The sequence below is a fragment of the Manis pentadactyla genome, chromosome 11 (assembly GCF_030020395.1).
Source record: "Manis pentadactyla isolate mManPen7 chromosome 11, mManPen7.hap1, whole genome shotgun sequence".
Classification (NCBI taxonomy): Eukaryota; Metazoa; Chordata; class Mammalia; order Pholidota; family Manidae; genus Manis; species Manis pentadactyla.
In genome coordinates this window covers 61,879,179-61,899,156 of record NC_080029.1, presented here as the reverse complement: position 1 = coordinate 61,899,156, position 19,978 = coordinate 61,879,179, and the positions used below count along the sequence as shown (strand labels likewise).

At 49.7% G+C, this 19,978-nt stretch overlaps 2 protein-coding genes across 2 annotated transcripts in view; one reads left to right on the top strand and one right to left on the bottom strand.

The window, feature by feature from the left end:
* Positions 1-4,742: 4,742 nt before the first annotated feature.
* On the bottom strand, positions 4,743-10,508 carry FOXA1 (forkhead box A1). The gene is made up of 2 exons (XM_036881261.2): positions 10,104-10,508; positions 4,743-7,816 (listed from the first exon to the last, which is right to left on the bottom strand). Exons 1-2 carry the CDS (start codon positions 10,173-10,175, stop codon positions 6,476-6,478), a joined length of 1,413 nt encoding a protein of 470 aa, XP_036737156.2. The 5' UTR covers positions 10,176-10,508; the 3' UTR covers positions 4,743-6,475.
* A 181-nt stretch (positions 10,509-10,689) lies between these two features.
* Positions 10,690-19,978, top strand: part of TTC6 (tetratricopeptide repeat domain 6) — a 191,878-nt gene continuing 182,589 nt past the window's right edge. The window contains exon 1 of the mRNA XM_057488491.1: positions 10,690-11,224. The gene's annotated coding sequence lies outside the window, so the exon portion shown is untranslated. The remainder of the gene's footprint in view (positions 11,225-19,978) is intronic.

The window sequence follows — 19,978 nt, the reverse complement described above, 5'->3', positions numbered from 1 at the left end:
GGACACCGCGTTGCGACCTGGCTCTGGGCGGGTGTCAGGGCGAGAAGGCAGGGGAGGGAAGGGGAACACTCAGCAGGCGCGCGGCGGTCTCAGCCCCGCGGGGCAGCCTTTCCAGGGTCCTTGGTGTCCGGCCTCGCAGTTCTGAACCCAGGACAGCAAGTTAGCAGCAGATCAACTTTCTAAATACGAGCTGCGGGCATTTTAAGTTTGCTTTCAGCGCATTCATCGTGAACTTTCTCCACCTTGATTCGCTTCCCCACAGACCCGTTGCCTCAGCCCGTCTGCCTCTGAACTCTTTGGCCCAGGGGTCAGCAACTAGAGCTGTTTGGTTCCCTTCCGTCCCTTCCCTGTCTCCAACCCCTCCAGCCATCTTCAATGGACTGGGGTTATCCGCCCCATTAATATATTAGCCAGGCATAACACAAAGGAAGCGCGTGTCATCTGAAGGCAGTGTGACTAGAGAGAGGCGAGGAACCCTGAAGGTGCCCTGCGCTGCCGCACTGCTCATTGCAGTCTGAGCTCGAGAACCGGCCTCCATCTAGGAAAAAGCGGTGGAGAACGCTACGGATTTGGCGCTCGCGGTTGGGCAGTTGTTGTTAGGAGTGTGTCGCTGGGCTCTGGGAGTGAAGCACAAGGCTCCCAGGTGGTACCCAGAACTAGGGGAACGTTCCAAAAACGCCCCAGTCACCTGAATGGAGCAAAGAAAATCAGCTCTCCAAGAGTGTAGCACTAGGGAGGTGGGGGTGGGGGAGCCTCCTCCCTCCAGCATAATGGGTCCTTAAAAGTAAATATATAAATAAATAAACCACTGCAAAAACCCTTACATTCTTCTCATTAAATTGCTTGTGTTTTAAAATAACAACTCCTTGTGTAAGAGAGAGGGGGGGAAAATGACCTGGGACATGATTAGACAAGCAAAGGGGTAACTAATATTTTATGGGAGAGAGGGGAAAGAAACCAAGGAGGTTTCCAGTTCAGTGCATTGTTCCCTATTTCCAGGCAAAGCTTTGGTGGGTATTTCCAGTTTATTTTACTTGGTTTCAGGAGTTATAAAAAAAAGCCCCTGATGTGTATGTAATCTTGAAGAGGAGTTGAGAATTAAAAATCCACCCAAGGCAACCTCACACTCAGAGCTCTGAGTCAGGGCCTGCTCTGGCAAGGCCAGGTTCTGAAGTTGATCTCAATGTGATGTGGTGAGCATCTCACCTAGAAACTGATATCCTCAAGCACTTAACTCCATTTTGAGGGAGAGTATTCTATGTGTATACTCTAAATTGACTAGAAAATAGAGAACCCAAAAATATCACAAAGTTGTATCTACAAGAAGGGATGCTCTTCACTTCCCTGAGCTGCAGAGGGGAGATCACACTCACCGTGAGCTTTACTCTTACATTGTGTAGTCACAGCTCACAAGATCGGAGAAATGAGGAAGTTTGATAGAGAAAGAAAGCTAGCAAGTGAGGATTTCCCCCTTGTTTATAGCAAGAAAATGCATGTATTTTACAAGTTAAAATTGAACTTGCTTGGGTGTTTTCCAGCTCCATATTGCTTTGCTAGGACGACAGTTGGGTGGGGGGGGGGCAGCGGGGAGGTGAGGGTTGCAGACTGAGCTGCTCAAGGGTCAACAAATCAAGCTAGACTGGAAGCTAAAAAGAGAAACACCAGTGGCACCATTAGAGTCTTAAACTTAACTATTTGGAAGAAAAAACCCAGAGTATCTAAAGTAACTTGTTATTAAATGTTATTCGGATGTATCAAATGGAATCATGGGTAGAAAATTACTACTTAAAAAAAACCCTTATACTCTGCAAATGGATTGTATTTCTAAATAGGAAGGTTGTAAAAGCTTCCAGGTTGTTTCATTTTATTATATTCTTACTCTCATGGGTTTCTATTGATGCTAATGATTATTTCTTCTTGGTAAAGTCTTATTTCTAAATTTCAGCATAATTACCTATTTAACCCAAGTTAGCTTCAAACAGTCACCTTTTTGCACATAATTATCTTTAAGTAATTAGACATTATCTTAGCTCCATTTAGTTTCAAAACATTTTACAATTCAAATAAGCAATTAAAAATTTCAAAGTGAAATATTCTTACAAATTTATTAAACACCTAGTAAGTAATTTAAGCAATTCTATCTTTGCAAGGAGTTTTTCCTCTTGACATATTGAGGTATTACATTAAAATACATTATAGCTAAATGTTCCACAATATTACTGCTAAATCAACAGAAAACCAATTGATCTTGAAGAAAGGTTAATTAATTTGGGCTACAGGTCTCTCTGCATTGAAAGGAATTTGTATTGATTGCAGAAGTTTTTTGCAAAGAAATTTAATAAGCACTTTCGTGGAACTGAGGTCAATTTTTTAAAGTGCCAAAACGACAAGGATTTAAAATATTATCACTCCAGGAATTCTTTTCTGCTATGGCTCATTCAAATCTGTTAGACTCCTGAGAAAAATAGTTTTTCACGATTTTCAGTGCAATCAGTCCCATGTGTAGCCTTCAGAAAATGAAAACAGAAGGAATTTCATAGCATTTTGTATGTTTAATCCCTCCTCCCTTAATAATTCTCACCAGTTCATTCTTCTATGAGGGGATTGCCAAGAGACAATGGAAGATAAATTTTATCATTGATTTAAATACATTACTAGGTATCAAGTAGAAAACAAACTGAGCTGCCTTCTACTTGGAAACGCTTCTAAGTTATGTAGTTTCTGCTGAATAGAACGGGCGACCTTTTCTTCTTCCTATGTTCAGTTGTCTTCTCTTTTTATTACTCTAAAAAACGTTTCAGGCCTGCCACAGGGTGAAAGTAATGTTTGAAGTTCATCTCCCCAGGACTATACTCACTCCCCAAAACATTTTTCTTTTCCTCTAAACGTGTTTGCTGGGTGGTGCCTGTCAGTGGATAGGAGGGCCTCGGAAGGTTTTCCCTTCTCATTCTCTCCCTCCTCCTCCAGAGACCCTTCCCCCACCTCGGGCGAAATTCCTAAATAAACCGAGCCCTGGGACAGCAGCTGAGCAGTCCGCATCCCCTAGTCGGCCCTTGTCTGCAGGAGCATCTAAAGTGAAGAAATACAGAAACTCTCGGCAAAGAGGGGAGTGGGAGGGGTCCCGGGGAGGCGGCGCGCTCGAGGAGGGTCCTAGCGCCCCCTCGGAATCACTGCTGTTTTCCTCCTGGCCCCGGGGCGCGGCGCCCAAGCCCCGGCGATTGGGCGTTTGTGTGTCGGTGTTTCCGACGAAGGGATTACGCAGCGGGAACAGCAGCGGCAAAGCGGGCCATGGGGCCGCAGTAGCGGTAACGAGGCGTCTGGCCTTCTTTGTTGACTTTTTAGGTCTCGGGCTCAGCAGATTTATTCGCTAGGAGGGGAAAATGCCGAAACAATGAAGAACTAACTGCACTTGTCACCTCGAGATGCTTTCACTCCTGCTCTGCTCCCCTTCCTCGGCTACCCGCTGCCCTGGCCCCAACTCGCGTGCGTCCTGATGCGCGGGGCGCACTTCGCACCGCCGTCGCCACAGCCCAGAGGCGGCACCGTGCGCGGAAGGTGCCCAGAGGTAGCAGAAAATCCGGTGAGAGGCCCACCAGGGGAGACCCGCTCTCGCTACCACCATTCCAGCTTCCCGAAGTGGCCTCGGCCATAAACCCGGAGCGCCTCGTCCCCCGCAAGCCCAGAAAAACGTCTGTCAAGAAAGAGCGAGAACTAAGGTCTACTTAAGCCTGGTGGGCGAAGGCAGGACAGCTATATTGCTATTATGTTAAAAGAGAGGGCAGGGAACATCACGCAGGGGAACGCGAGGAAGTTACCCGATTTAGATTCAGTGGGGCCGAGTAAAATATCCGAGGCCCAACCTCACGCCTTTAGATTACAATTGGAATTCGAATTTGCCATTGTTTACCCTCTATAGAAATATAAATAACTGTCGGGATTGAAAGCTTTTTCCTCTCTTTGGGACTTTAAAGTCCTTCGAGGCCTCCAAATTAGGTTTTGAAATTACTCAAACCAGTAATTTCCCTCTCCTCCTTTCATTAGCTGAAGTGAGAGCGGAGTTTGGGATTTCTGGATTTTTCTCAAGTGCTACATGGCACCCCTTCTCATCCGCGGAGGCAATTATGCGATAATTAAGGGACTCACACAGCTCTTTTTATCTTGTCCGCGGTGTGGAGTGAGGCGATCAAAGTAAAGGCTGTCCAAGTTCAAGCCCTGGAGAGGATGGAGTTCATACACAAGGGCTCAGGCAGGCCACAGTCTCTGCTGGGGCTGGTGGTGTTATTGTTGATCTCAATCCGAACAAAATTTACAAAGAAATAGGTGGACTGGAAAGTGAGCCTACTATCAAAGGAGATTAATTATTTTGTGATCTCAAGCAACTGTAGGGGTGTGAAGTTGCATTTAAAAGCTTCTTAGAAGACAAGTCATCAGCTTTAAGTTCCTCGGGATATTTTTAGAAGCAATATTTTTAAAAAATATATTACAAAATACAAAAGAGTAGCTACCCTGAAGAGTCCTGGTGGTGCAAAGCTTCCCCTGCAGGAGTGAATTAACTTGTCCCCCCAGCCCCCTCCAAAGCTACCATGATAGTTAAATTTTCTCTTTTTTAGTGAAAAGAGAGTTCAGGGTTCTCTGTCTATGTAGACAACTTAATTTTATCAGCCACACTAATATTATATGCTCACTAGAATACCTCTCAGATAAAGGAAAATTATATATTCAGGAAGGGGGAAAGATATTTAATAATATTGGATTTTATTGTGGCAAGGCTCAAAGAAAACACAGAAGGCTTTAAGCCCATGCAAAAAATTGTAGTAAACATTCTGGGAATAAAGAATCTTAAAATTATTAAATTCTTGGAGTAGTCAGTCGTTGGAGTGTTCAATTTATCTATCCACATTTATTGAATTTCTGTAACTGCTTTCTTCTAGCTACATTTTCATATATAAATATAAACGATTTTGTTGTAGATTATTTTCCTTTCTGTCACTTACATTCAATGCTAGACTCTGAAAAATATATTTCAGAATATCTATTTTGGATTTAATTAAGGAAAATAACGAAAATCCTTTTTTTAAACATTTGATTTATTTAAAGTCCTTAACTGCAAATTATCAAGAACATATTTCACGGCTTAAAATTTATCATTTTTGTTATTTAAATCAAAATATTTTCATTACAATCACGTTTATAAAAATTAACATTTTAATTTGTAATTTTAACCATCATTTAAAGCAATTTCAACTATAAAGAAAAAAAAAGAATAAACCATGCAATAAATTAACATTGAGAAAGCAAGGAAGAATAATAATGAAACTCGTCTGGCTATACTAACACCATGTCCAACTGTGAAAAGTGCATTAACACTGAATGAAACAAGCACACGATGGCAATAATTAAAATGGCCACAATCAATTGGATTTTGGAATCTTGGGCCAAATTTTGATATATGGTTCCCTGTTATAATTTATCTCTCTTCCAACATTGTAATATTCCCCCTTTTTTGGAAAAAAATATTATTTAAATGGTATAGATACATAGAAGCTAATTTTATACATGTTACATGACCTCAGAATGACATGACCATGGTACTCTGCACAGCAAGAAGCAGAGTGATTGAGGGGGACAATTCTTAGGAATCGATTACAGGACTCCGTGTGGGTGGGGAGAACAAGGTGGGGGTGTCTTTGTAACTTCTTGGTTAGGCAACTCTCGAAAATGTAGCATGTATATCACCCTCCTATTACCTTTATATGCTATGAGGATGTCTAGGTGTCTGAGCCTGTGAATAAATAAGTCGGTACATAGTAGATACGTGTTTCATTTTAGGACATCTGCCGCCTGAAAGTATTAGAAACTTAAGCTGAAAAAAACCGGCTCTGATGTTTATAATCAGTTTATATTTTGCTGCCTAAGAGCAGTTTTGTCCTTCAGGACTTTTAACAGCCCATGTCTACTTGCTCCTTCACCTTTTTAGTTCTTATGGTTAAGAGTATTGCCATAGACCTGCAAACGTGTGTGCGTGTGGCGGGCGGGGAGGGGGCGTCAGGTGAAGACGGGTGAGTGGGGGGAAGCCCAGATATTTTACAAGCTTGGCCATCTTTCTTTTTGTTTTAAATAAACCCTACACAGACTAGAATGTGTCTGTCTGGAGGGGAAAGGGGGAAGAAAGAGGGACAAGAAAGTAGAAGGATCATGTATATACACTTGTGGATCATTAAACTTTGCCAGAAAAAAAAATTGCTGGTTTGGGATTGGTTTTCTTTGTAATAATATACACAAGGCGTTTTGAATACAATAACAAAGTAACAGTCCTTTGCACTGGGGGAAATATTGCGCACAAAAAATGAAATAAAAATAGTTGGGATTTTATTATGCTGTTCTCAGTGTAGTATGTGTTTTTTGTTTGCTGTTGATTTTTTTTTCTCTCCTGCTACAGAATGGCCATGCCAGACAAACCCCCAGTCCCGAGGAGCTAAGACGTGTTTAGGACGGGTCTGGAATACACACCTTGGTAGTAGGCCGGCTCCAGGGCTGAGGGCTCGATGGGGCTCCTGGTGGCCACCGAGGCGCTGCCTAGCGGTAGGCTGGCGGGCAACGCGGCGCCATAGGGCGAGTACTGTAGTGCCTGCTCGTAAGCCTTGAAGTCCAGCTTGTGCTGCTGCTCCGAGGAGGACATGAGGTTGTTGATGGAGAAGGGGTGATTGAAGGAGTAGTGGGGGTCCCCTTTCAGGTGCAGCTGGGACTCGTGGGGTGCCAGGCCATGCGCCGGGTGGGAGGGGGGTACAGATACCAGAGCCCCGGGCCCGGAGCTGATCGGGGGCGCAGCCGAGGACGCAGGAGTCTTCAACTCCGAGGCGCCCCCTGTCGCCGTCGCCCCACTGTGGTCCAGAGTCTGGGGGCTGGCGGCGGGCCCGGGGGCCGGCGCGCCCTCTAGCTGGCCGGCCTTACCGTGCACGCCCCGATGAAGTGGCGAGTCGGTGCTAGGGTTGGCGGTGCTTGAGGCGTCCTTTCGGCTCTCAGGGCCTCCCTTGGCACCGCCGCTGCCACCGCCGCCGCCCCCGCTCCCGCCCCCTGGCTGCTTCTCGCACTTGAAGCGCTTCTGGCGGCGTAAGTAACAGCCGTTTTCAAACATGTTACCAGAGTCCGGGTGCAGCGTCCAGTAGGAGCCCTTGCCCGGCTTGTCTGGAGAACGCGCCACTTTGACAAAGCAGTCGTTGAAGGAGAGCGAGTGGCGGATGGAGTTCTGCCAGCGCTGCTGGTTCTGCCGGTAATAGGGGAAGAGGTCCATGATCCACTGGTAGATCTCGCTCAGCGTGAGCATCTTGCTGGGCGCCTGCTGGATGGCCATAGTGATGAGCGAGATGTACGAGTAGGGAGGCTTGGCGTGCGGGTAGCTGCGCTTGAAAGTCTTGGCGTCTCCGCCACCACCTGCCCGGCTGCGGCCCAGGTTGGACGGCGCGTAGGCCATGGGGCTCATGCACGGGTTCATGGCAGCCGCATACGGGCCCAGGCCGTTCATGGAGGCCCCGGGCTGCGCACCCATGGCGCCCATGCCTCCTGGGCTCAGCGTGGTCCCCATAGCCGTCACGCCCGCCGCCATGCCGTTCATAGCACCGGCGGAGCTGCCCGGCATGCCAGCCACGGCGCCGGGGCTCAGGCCAGCGCCCAGGCCCGGGTTTGCGTAGGACATGTTGAATGAAGCTGGTGTCATATTGCCGCTTGTGGTCATGGTGTTCATGGTCATATAGGTGTTCATGGAGTTCATGGAGCCCAGGCCCGAATTCATGTTGCTGACCGGGACCGAAGAGTAGGCCTGGAGCGGAGATAGCGAAGGAAAGGCCCGAAGAGTGGGGTTAGTGGTGGGCGTGGGTGACCCACCGGCGGGGTATGCAAAGACAAACGGAAAGCACTTTTTGCAAAGTATAGGGCCCCCTACCTGGGTCGCGCTCCCTCCCCAGGAAGAGCAAAGAGATGTGCACCGTGGGTGGGGGGGGGGTTAATCCTAGCGCGGCAGGCATGAAAGACAAGCTCTCACAGAAAACATGTCCCCAGAAAGATAATCGCCTTATATACCATGCTCAGGGGCCTGTTTCTGGGGCCCCGCTATCTCCTCCCCCATCCACACCAGGGGATATCCCAGTCGCCAGCCCGGATCGGCCTTGGCAAAGCCCCCTTTTAGTTAAAGATCCGAAAACAAAATTGATCTCTGACCCTCTCCTTATTCACTCAACCTCAAAGGTGCAGTGAGTTAGGCAGCCTTCCGGCGCTGGCAACAGGACACCGGCTCTGTGCCCACCTTGCCTAAGCCTGCCAAGCCCAGCTGACCGAATACCAGGCCTTGGCTGTGCGGGATAACTGTTAATTAAACTCTCCTTGATAGAGCAAATCACCCATGGCCAGATGACCATACATTTCCCAGCAACTGGCTTTACTGTCTTAACAGTATTCACCAAATGGTGACTTTTTGTTATTACATTTAGAAATAGTGTTTTCCACCTACTTCTGGTAACTGTAATAGATAAAAAAGAAAAGAAACTCAGAAATTAAGTAAGTTTTGGGAAAAAATAAAAAATAGATCGACAGCAAGAGAAGGGACAGAGAGAGGTGCATATTAATGTACTTCATACATTTAACTTTAGCAAGACTTTACATGTACACCTCTTTAAGCCAAGCAAAAACACACTAATTTCATTACCTATTTCCAGCCCCCTAACATTTGAAAGTTTCCGTGACATAATTTGTCAAAATAATCATCTACTTTTTTTCATATACCGATATGTTGCCGCTGATCATTTCAAAGCCTGGCTTTTGAAACTACTTTAAAATTCCAAAATCAAAGTCTTCTTGTTTTCTCTTAATGCTGTTCTACTTCCCAATGCTCAACTTTAACCTGTAAGGAAGTTCTTTTCATAGGGGACTTAATTGGCTAGTGGATGGAGATGACTGCATTTGAATTAAACCTAAGGAAGGGTTCTGAGCTCTGTTCTAAATCTGATGTAGGAGAAAACCCTTTTCAACAGCAATTTGGGAGTGCATTAGATATGTTAAAAAATCTAGTCCAGAAATATAAAAACTACCTCTCTGATAATAAAAACGATATCCCTAAGTTTATTTTCATCAGCAAATATGACTTCATTTGAAAACATAAAAGGTGAGCAAACAGATTTAACTAGGCACACATTCTGCTATAATATGCAAATAAACTCGAGTCAGGTTTGCTAATATATAAATACACTACTTTAAATAAATTAATTACTATGAAAGTATTTCCATTTTTCTGTCCATGTCTAAAAATGTTTTTACTTTTGTTCTTCCTCTCCTGAAGATTATCCAAGGCAGTTTCAATAAGCGTTTTCAATAATGGTAAACTTTTTAGGGGTAATCGCCAGCTGTTTCGAGAGAAATACTTTTAGTAGGTGGTGGTCTTGGCTGTACCTGGTTTTTCTCACAATCCCTTTGTGCACATTGTAAAATAAACCACACGAACGTGCCACCAAGGGGACAATGAAGAGAAACAGGTTCTCCGCCGGGAGTGCGGAAGGAAAAGTCAGCTCGCACCAGCGCCACCCAGCGGTTCTAGAGAAGAATGAACATACTTCACTCCACACAGGCTTTTAAAGTTTTGCAAAATTTCGGAATCGTTTCATTATTAAGACGTTCAACTTAGTGGCAGTGGGCTTTCATCAGAAAGCATCTGCGAATTCAACCGCGGGAGGAAAAGGCCGTCCTGCGGGCGAGCTCTGGCTTTCTCAGTATTGCCTCCAATTCGTGCTGGCGCCTGCCCGCCAACCCGCGGCTCCAGCTCCGTTTTCGGCAGGGAAGAGGCAAGTGTTTCTCAGCGGGTACTCTCAAAAGCCCAAGAGTTTCCTAATACCCTCTCGCCGGTTTCAAGCGCTGGGACCCAGACAACCCCTCAGGGCAGTGGATCCGACCCCGAGTTCCAGCCACGGCCCGGCCGGGACCACACAGGGTGGGCGGGCAGTGGTGGCACCGCGGAGGCGTCCCCAGTCTGCCAGCCGCCCGCCTTGCACGGCGCCGGCCTCGCCGGGCCTCTCCCAGCACGAGCTCCGGGAGCGTCCCGCCTGCTGCCCGCCTCTCACCTCCTGTGTATCCGCGTAGTAGCTGTTCCAGTCGCTGCTCTCATGCCCTTCCATCTTCACAGCCCCTAACATCCTGGAGCCACCCTGCCCGATTCAACCATCCAGCCCTGTGCGAAGCGACGGGCGGCCGCGCGGCGCGGGGCGGGGGGCTGGGAGCCGAGCAACAGCAGTCACCCAAGCGCCCGCGACCGCCCAACGCCAGCCTAGAGAGGAGGAAGCCAGGAGCTGCGGGGCGCGGCGTGCACGGCGGCAGTGGCGCGGCGGGCGGGGGCAGGCGGCGGCCGCGGAGCGCGGCGCCCGGGAGCGCCTCCGCGGGAAGTGAGCGGACGGCCTCTGCGAGACGAGTGCAGTTGAGCTGATGTGGATCTTACGTCGCTCGAGTGCCCACCTCCTCGTCCTCTCCCCATTTGTCGGCCGCACAAAGACGCTCGCACCTACAAAGCCCGAGGTGCACCTGCGAGGCGGCCGCCCGCCAGTCCAGCCGCTGCGCCTCCCGCCCAGACGCGCCGCCGCTGCGCGCGCCCCCTGCGCCCCCTCCCGTTCAGCTCCCTCCCCCCCAAACCCAGCCCTCACTTTGTCTGCAAAGCAGCGTAATTGGTTTAAGCCAGGAGGCTGGGGGAAGAGGGAAACGGGGTGTGTGTGGGGGTGTAACCCCCTTTGGAAGAGGAAAAAAGAAAAACAGGCGGGGCAGGCGGGCTAGCGAGAATTCTGGATGCAAACGGCGCAGCCAGAGAAGGGCTGCAGGCGGTGGCTTTGGGGCCCAGGCTCCTGGGGCAGTGCGACTCAATGATCCTAGGGTCTCATCGCCCTCCCGAGGCCCGGGCTGCAGCCGGGTACCCCCCCCCCCCCCCAGCGTTTCTGCTCGTTTCCAGCCCCCATCTTCCTGATTCCTGACTCAAAGTTCAACCCTGGGTGACTGGGGAATATAGACTCCTTCCTCCCCGCACCCCCTACCTACGCCCGGACTAAAGGCTGGGAAAAGGAAAAAGCCCCACTTTTGCCCCGTGACTAGAAACTCTGGCATCTGAGTCAGCCGAGCCGAGTGACGTTAGGCGGATCTGGGCTCCTGGCTAGCAGAGTGGAGACGCTGCTACGAAACCCGTACCTGCGGCTAAGAGCAGGTGAGTCACAGCACCGTTTTATATCTTTATGACATAACTTTTTTTCTTTTCCGCTTCGATCTGCTCAACTCCCCTTGTCATTTGTAGCGATCATAAAGAGGAAGAAACTGAGAACAGATGTCTGTGTGATAGGGCAGGCAGACTCGAGTCGGGCCGTCCTCCGTCTGCCCAGCTCCTCCTCCCACCCCCCCTTCCGCAGCCTCGGGGACGGAGCTGGAGGCGACCGTCTGTTAGGGAAAGGTCAGGGGGAGGGGACATCTTCCTAAGAATGCGCGTTAGCTGGGAGAGCCTGGGTGCGGACGCGGGAATGCATCTGCTCAGCTAGAGAGGTGCCAGGCCAAGCCAGCAGTGGTGTACGGCGGTGCCTGGTTTCATCTCTGACTTGGAGGGGCCGGCTAGGACTGCAAGCAGTCACTTGGTTCCTGTCGGTCCTGGACAACGGAGGGAAGGTCTCCCTCAAGCAAAGCCTCGTGGCTCCTATGAAGCCCTGGGTGGTGGATTGCTTTCGAGTCCTGGGGAGAATGACCAATTAAAGTGACAGGATGATGAGCGCTGAGTTGGTGATAGACTGCGAGGATGGTGTGTGTGTGAATTTCTGAATGTGTTTCTGAATATATATGAATGTGAGCATGTGTTTTTGAATGTGTGTGACTGTAGTACCCTAGGTAGAATCACTAAGTTTTCCTAAGTAGCAATAAAAAAATCTTTCTAAAGTGACTAAGAATCTGCAAAAATACTGTTCAGTAGAGTTTTTAAAAATGTTAATTTCATTTTAAGAAATGTGTTTTAACTTGTCTTCCAAACATACCTTTTCTCCCCCTGTACTTTGTTCTTTTAAATATTTTTTCTTGAAATCTGGCAACAGAATCAAGTTAAACCCTTGAACCAAAGAAATCTCTTAAATCAGCAGGGGAGCATGAGAAGGTAAAGATGTGCAGTTAAGGAAATGAAAAAGATAAAAGCATTGGATTACATTTCCTAAAAAAAAAAAAAGCAGGGTGGAAGGGGAGAAACGTCACTTTGTTAGGAAAGGATTGAGAGTGAAATTAAGTCCACCTGAAAGTCAGCAGAGCAGGGAGCCCTCCCCAACTTCAGGTTGCCCCTGTGATTCTAAGTCGGTCCCATCAGTTTGTGTAAATGTATCTGCAAATGTGTGGGTCTGTACATATTTCTTAGGGCGACGGTCAGAAACTAATTCTTTTGTGCAAAGATCCCATCAGCAGCAGGACCTGGGGTTCTTAGCTTCCTGGGCCTGTTCTGGGGGGATTTTCAGAGCTAATGAACTTCCTTGTTCCTTCCCGCGGTGATTCTCCAACGCCCTCTTGGCTCTTCAACAACGCGGAGCATGACCAGGGTATTTTCAATGGGTAGTTGATAACTTGGTAATAGCTTTTATGGCGCACAAAAAGAGAGGGAAAAAACCTGCTGTCACTTTAAAAGGGGTCAATTTAAAAATCAAATATTTTTCTCTCTGGCTTCCCAAACCTACTGGGCCTCATATTAAAAAAATTAAAGTCAACTTAAGAGGAAAAAGCCCACTGTTCATAGCAGGATGGCTGAAGCAAAATTCCTCCAAGGCTTCTTCAAAACCCAAGCCGGGTGACTTTAGAGCCTTGACCAGGGTCCGCAGCCGGAGGAATGCCAGCGATCACAGCGCCTCCTGTCGTGGGGAAGGAACGCTGACTCCTCCCGCAGGCACCTCCCGTGAGCACCGCAACGTGAGACTGGAGCTCCGCACTCCTCCCTTCGATTCTGGTTTTAGAGCTGGCTGCCTGAGGCCAAGAAGGAAGAGTGGCAGCTCGCTTACTGTCCTGTGCACCTCAGTGACGGTATTCCAAGATACCTAACAAATTTAGATTAAGTTCTAAGTGTACCCAGATGCCAACCAGTCATTTCCCAAGAGGTTTAAAATCTAATCAGCAGGGCCATGCCGGGTCTTTGATTTGTAACGCAAACAAGGAAAGCAAAGCTGCTGCTTCGGGTTTGGCCCGTAGGCAGCCAGGTGATGTGTCTGGTTGGTGCAGCCTGCTTGTTTCCAGCCTCTCCCAAATAGGTCCAGGCTTTACGCTTTGCCGAAGACTGTTCTAAGCTCTTCCCGGGCAATAGACCTGGCTTCAGCCTAGGGGAGGCTGGGTAGACTCCAGGCCAGGCAGCCACGAGAGCAGCCACGTGGCGGTTGCTGGGGCGTCCCGGGCCAAACTCTCCTGGGCGAGGCCGGGTCTGCGCGAGCCTGGGGCGCCTCGGGTAGCGGAGAGGGCAGGCTCCTCAGGCGGAGGAAGCCAGGCGGTCCAGAGAGAGGGGTGAGCGAACACTCCAGGTGACCGAGGGCGGAGGAAGCGGCTCCGCCCTTCCCGGAAGCTGCGCCTTCTAAACCCTCGGGGTCTGCTCCACGCTCAGTCCTGCGGTGGGAGCGGGCGGTACAAGATCCATCAGCCATACTCGGCCACCACCGCTACCCTTTTTCCCAGCATTACCTGGTTGGGAGCCCTTTTCGCAGATCTTCATTCGGGCAGAGAGAAACAGCGGGTAACGACCGCGAGAGACGGAAGGAGAGGCTGGGGCTCGCGACTTGGCCCCCGGGCCCTGCCGGCTGCCCGCGGCTGCACCTTCCCGTTTAGCGGGGCCACATGGTGGGCAGGGAGCAGGGCTGGGGGAGGCGGGGCTCTGCGGTGTCCCCAGAGCCTCCCGAGGACTTCTGTCTCTGGTCCTCCCTTGCTGTCCCCTTTCCCCTCCGATGCTCCCCTACACGGGGCTGTGGCCCGATCTCGGCGGCCGTGGGCCCAGCCGTGCTCGGTGTGGTACGGTAACAGCTCCTCCGTAGGCCGCCACCCAGATAAGCTTAAATCCTCCGCCCATGAGAGAGAACCAGACGGAATGAAACTAAGACCTGCAAGTCTTTCACGCGGTCCATAACCAACCTGGACTGGAATCAGGGTCAGTTGAGGACTGAGAAAGGCCTGGGACACTGGAAGCGACTGTATGCACTTGCGTGTACCTGGCGTTCGCCCCCCTCTGCCCGGACGACCCCGAGGCGCAGGAGGCCGGGCACAGGGAGCCAGGAGAGAAGCCCCGAGCTCCTGCTCCTTCGCTGCTTCTTTGATTGTCCTTTTCTTTTCTTACTCTCCTTATACCTTCCTTCTGTCCTTCCTACTGTCATTAAATCATTAATTAAGACAGTAATTCACAACTCACAAAGCATCCCATCCTCAGTAGGTAGGGCTTTGGGACTACCAAACCGGTTTTGTCCGGCAATTCTGTGCGGAGTGAGAAGTTTAAGGTTTCCGGCCGCGCCCCTGGCCGGTGTGTGTGTGTGTGGACCAACACATACACGCATCCATGGCTTTTCACTTCACTGAAAAAAATTTTAAGGAAATGTTTTAATCCCAATTCTTTACCACGGGCTTTGTCCCTTCCCCTACCGCTCTTGGAGCCGCCCCCGGGTTTCTGAGAAGGCTGGCGCGCCGGCCTGATTCGCCAGCAGCCGGATGTAGGGGCAGGAGATGCTCCCCATCTGGCCTTGCTCGCAGGCGACAGAACCGTCCCCCTGGCCGTTAGCAAGCATCACCTTGCCAAAATCAACGCTCATTATCATGTATTCAAATGGAAAAGGTTGGGAAGGCGACTCGGTCTCTCTAGCTTTGGAAGGAAGGACCGAGTGTCGCGTCGGTACCGGTAGAGACTGGGAATCTCCCTCGAGGCCCACCGGGGCCTCAGTCTCCGTGGCCGGCGCGCCTCTCCAGGCAGCTGTGTTTCCCGAGTCACCAACTGCTTTATTCACAACGGTCAGCACCAGCCGGAGGGAGTGCCCAGCCCTAGCTAGCCTTTCCTCACCCCTGCACTCCCCTGGAGCACTCTCTCTGCTCACTGGTGATCCACACTTTTATCTGGCTACTTGAAAATCGCTAGGGTTGGGGGTCCTAGGGGATAGACTGGAAATGCACACTTGAGACATAGATTTGGAAAATTAGGGGGAAACGTGACAAATTTTAGGTCCGAGAGCAGAAAGGGACTGGAGGGGCTGAGGCTCTCCCGTGGCCACAGACTGGGCGGGGCACTTTGAGATCCTGGAGTTTTCCTAACCTGCAGCTCCAAGTGGGCAAGAGCTAGGTGTCTGGAAGACTGGGCAAGCAGGTCGGAACCTCAACTCCTTCCCACAGCATCAGAAGCTTGAGCTAATGGGGAACAGCGATGAAAACTGAGGACCTCAGAAAACTCAACGAATATCGTCTCCTGACTCAAGGCCGCCAGATTAAACCCAAATCCTTCCTGAACAGTGGACAAGTATTTAGCTTCTCAATCCTTGAACCCCACTCCAGGCGACCTGCCCACCCTCCCAACTCCAACTTTCCCACGGTCCCTCAGTCAGCCTTTGTGGTTTAACTTTGGCTATTCAAATGTGATTTACCCTCAAATTTACATACTTCAATTAACAGATGCTTTTGTAACAATCACATAAAATATATCTTACACATAGGAAAAAGTAAAAATGCATTCTAGCCAGGCCTTTTTCACTGTATTGTCTTCCTGACTTCTCTCCTAGTTTAAAAATAGTGCATTGGACTGACAAGAAGGCTAATTTATTGGCATGGTTAGAAGGAGGTTACATTCATTATTTAATAAAATTAAAATTCAATTGGCGAACACCATTGAGTGGCTGCTTCTGTCGCTTCCAGCAGGTATTGCGGAGCTCACATCAGAGGAAAGTTTTGTTTCAGAAATAGTTGATTGGTTTGAAATTGTTTGATTTTCCTTGTCTTATGGGTCACAGAGTAAAACCAGTATTTAAATCACACAGCAGTGAGTTTGCTTCTCAAGAGAAACACAAGGAAGGAGCCTCCTTGGCAGCATTCCCTTTTGCTGGGATACTAGGAAGGTTTGCAGGAGCTCTGACCACTTGCTGAATGCTACCCATCCTGGTTGCCTAGTATAAATGGATCAAAATAAGAAAAGGCAAGTGTCAACGCTGGGCATTACTCATGGTGGCAAGTCCAGCACAGCCTCCCTGGGTCTGTGATAAGGACGGTGCAGACCTCCCCAGCCAACTAAGCTCTGCCCTCTTAGGTTCACACCTTGCTGCAGATTCCTGCCAGGCTCTTACCACTCCCAGACATCAAATTCCATTTTTCATCTTGTTTTTTGTCTCCTCCACTGAACTAGAAGCTCTCTGAGGGTGGAGACTCCAGTAATCTCTGCTGCCAGAGCAGAACCTGGAGCATAGTAGACTTTTGATAAAGATTTGTTGACTCAATCAATGAACTAACTAACTGCCCCAATCCAGAGACTGGCCAGGCTGGTGTCAGGTGGAAAAGAATGCTGGAGTCTATAAACTGCACCTACCAATTCTAGACTTTCCAAGTGAGAGGACCCTGGGGTCATGTCTCAACCTGGTGGCTTTGTGTAATGAAAGGGGCCCATGGACAGAGGAATGAATGGGTGGACGAACAGATGCCCGGGTTTAGAGTCCTGGGATCTTTGGGCTTCCCTGCCCACTGGGTATGACTCTTCTCCTGGCATTGGTGCTTGATTTTAACCCAAATCATTCCAATCAGAAATGATACTGCCTCACTGGTACCTGGACTTGGGCAGAATCAGAAGCTGTGCTTGCCCAGGCCATCTAGACTCAAGGAAAATATTTAACTTCTCCCCGCCCCCACTGTGAAAAGGCAGCAGCCAAGACTTGCAATAGCAGATATTGATTAAAACTTAAAGAACCCCATTAACTTTACATCAAACAAAATGTTCACTAGGAGCTGTAAAGGAAGTGTCTGTGTTTAAATAATATGTTTAAATTGGCAAACAAATGAAGCCAAGCCCATGTAGTGAGGGGAAAACGTTACCGCAGAGCTGTTCGTCCTGGGTTTGGCACCCCAGCTTCCTGCCCTGGGTGCTTTGCGTTCCGGCTCCAGCGCTGGGGGGCGCCTGCTGCCGGGCTTGCGCAGCGAGAGTCACGGCGCACGACCCTCTCGGGAGCCAGGTTGTCAGGGTTGTCAGTGCGCCATGGCAATGACAGACGCTTGAAATGGATCAGGCATTTTACCTTACATGCCTCCTTGACTTCAGGCTCCAAAGCATTTTATTCTTCACGACTTCTGTGATGTAATGATTTTCTTAAACGACCACCAAACCTCTCAGAACCTGCAGTGTTGTTGCAAGGTATTAACTGGGACCCCTCATGTCAACTGCTCCTGAAGTTTTATTTGCCAAGATCACATGCATGGGGGCCCTTGAGAGAGGAAGCACGTCTGCCTCCTCTTCTGGGCTGCTGTCATTTGGGAAGGCACCTGGCAGCATGATATCGCAGCATCTGGAGTCCTTGATGTCCAGTCCTCCTACCCCACACTGGGCGGTGTGGGTCTCAGCCAGGGCTCGGATGCCTCCAGAGATGTGCTCTGAAAACTCTCTGCTTTCAGACTGTGCTTCCTTCTGTGGCTGCTCCCCACCCAGACCCAGGTCACAGCAGCCCAGGAGAGGGGCTCGAGCCCAACCTGCCTTGTAGACTTAGGGTACTAGCAGGTTTGGTATAGGTTTGTTTTCTTTCAATGCTTTGGATTATGAAGTTGGCTGGGTTGATCCCACTTTGCTAACCCTGCTGGCCTCCTTCCGCCAAAATACCTTCCATTGTGAATCGCTGGTCTTCTCTGACCTCCTCATGACCCTCCCCTCACACCCCGCCAAGAGAAGTGGTTTCAATAAATAAAGCACAGTGCTCGGGCTGAAGGTCAGTTTACACTGGGACAGAAGCTTCTAAAACTCCTGCAGGTGCTGGAATGGGAAAAAACCAGGCCATCGTCTCTCAGGAGAGGAGAGAGAGGAAGCGAGGACTAGAGAGTATGTGAGTGGATGCAGACAGGGTCTTGGAGGGGTTGGGGGAATGTGGTCTAGTGGTCTGCAGAGCTTAGCTCTGGTCCAACCAACCTCGAATCTGCTGGGAACCCTGTCAGACCCTTTGGGCCTCAGTTTCCTCTTTCCAAATGAGGAGCTTGGATTCCACGTCTAGGTTCCAGCAGTCATCACTGGTGGGAAGGAAGCCAGGAGTAGTTGGCCAGACAGCCAGGCCTGTTGACTAGCCTTCTCTCCACCACACAGAAATCAGAACCTGATTGAACCTAGGAAGGGAACTGTTTTGGTGATGGGGGTGGTGGGGAGGGTGGCTTGGCTCCACGAGTGGGGAAGTGTCTTTCCTAGAGGGATCAGAAACTCTGGGAGAACAGGAACTATTAAAAGGAGTTCCCTCCCTTTTGCTCTGGTTTTGTGGTCTATGTTTCATGGTAAATTCTGGGCAAAAGCCTTTCCCTTTTACACTTTACAGCATCTTCAGAGACAGCAAGCAGTAGGAGGGGGAACACAGTGTGCCTTCCAATTTCCAAGCCCGGGCAAAGCCTCCTTAGCTAAGAAAACTGCAGAGATGGCACACATGCAGTGGTCTACACACTTCCTTCTGGGGCGGAGGGTCTCTGAAACTTAGTCTCTTTCATTACACAAGCTCCAACATGGTTGTTCATGAAATTGACAAGGACAGTAAGGTTTATGTTAAAGAGCGGGGGATATAGAATCTGGATTCCAATCCATACTCTGCAGGTGACTAGCTAGCTCTCTCTGAACCTTTGTTTTCTCTACTGTAAAATGGGCATATTAGTAGCTACCTCACAGCAGTTGAGTGCAGTTGGTGCACTAAGCTGTATCAAAAATAAGGAGCTTTTGCAGAACTGTGGGAGCGCAGGCGGTGCCGGATGTTGGAGCGTAGTGGCAAGAAGCCCGTACCTACAATCTAGGCGCCCCTGCCTCTCCCCCATAGGTCTTTTGCAGGTGGTCACCCGCCGGGCTCCTTGAACATCGCGGCTCCTCTCGGCTACAGGCCGCAAGGAGGAAGGGGCTTACGTTGAGGACTGAGCTCCTGTAGCCGTCCCCCGACCCAGCGTGCTTCGCAACGGTGCCCAGAATCCTCTCCCAGTCTCCCTGACCCGCTGGACAGCTCTTTGGGGAGTTGGCGGTAGCGGAAGAAAAGAAGATCCTCAGGCACATCCGTTAAGGACATTCCTCGGGCAGGAAGCTCAAGGGCAGAAGAGTTGGGCGGTGGGTGCCTGCCAACCCCCTAAATTCCCTAAGCTCAGAACCGGCCCAAGGACGGCAAGATAAAAATTTTTTCCCCCATCCTTCAGTGAGAGGAGGCACAGCCGGCTCCAGGAGCCTGCGTGTAATTTCCTGGCCCCCTAGATGGCTGACCCGGCCCGGGCGCACTAGTGGGCCTGTGCCATCGACCTGGCTATGGCGACCTCTGGCAAGCCCGGGGTCCTGGGTCTGGGAAGCATCCCTATAAGAAAGGTGAGGGGAGTGAGTCTGGGGTTCGTGGGCCATTTCGCCCTCAGCACCTGAACATGGGGAGTACTCCGATGAGAAAGCAGGACCTTTTATTCACCTGGGCACTTGCCTCCTTTCTCCCTTGGTTTCCCCTTCCCTACTTGCTCTCATGCACTAGTTCTAGAAGAAATCACTTTTCAAAAGTTCAAGAAATCTTAGTGGGATACTAAGGCTTAATTAAGACAAACAATATTTATATGGAAATGCCAAATCACAAAAAGGTTTTTGCCAGATATAGATCCATGTGCTGAAGTGAAGATCCTTGAGCTGATTAGCTCCTTCTACTGAGGGTGCTTGGAAGAGCTGGCATTTTGGGGTGAATCCCTGAGGCCCACATGAACAGCAACCCACAAATTTCACACAGGGCTTCCTTTGGCTAAGAAGGTCCTGCACACA

Excerpts from the sequence above, each read along its gene's own strand:
- FOXA1 (XM_036881261.2), bottom strand. The coding sequence starts at position 10,175 with ATGTTAGGGGCTGTGAAGATGGAAGGGCATGAGAGCAGCGACTGGAAC. Across the intron at positions 7,817-10,103 it reads ACTACGCGGATACACAGGAG|GCCTACTCTTCGGTCCCGGT; the intron begins GTGAGAGGCGGG and ends TCTCCGCTCCAG.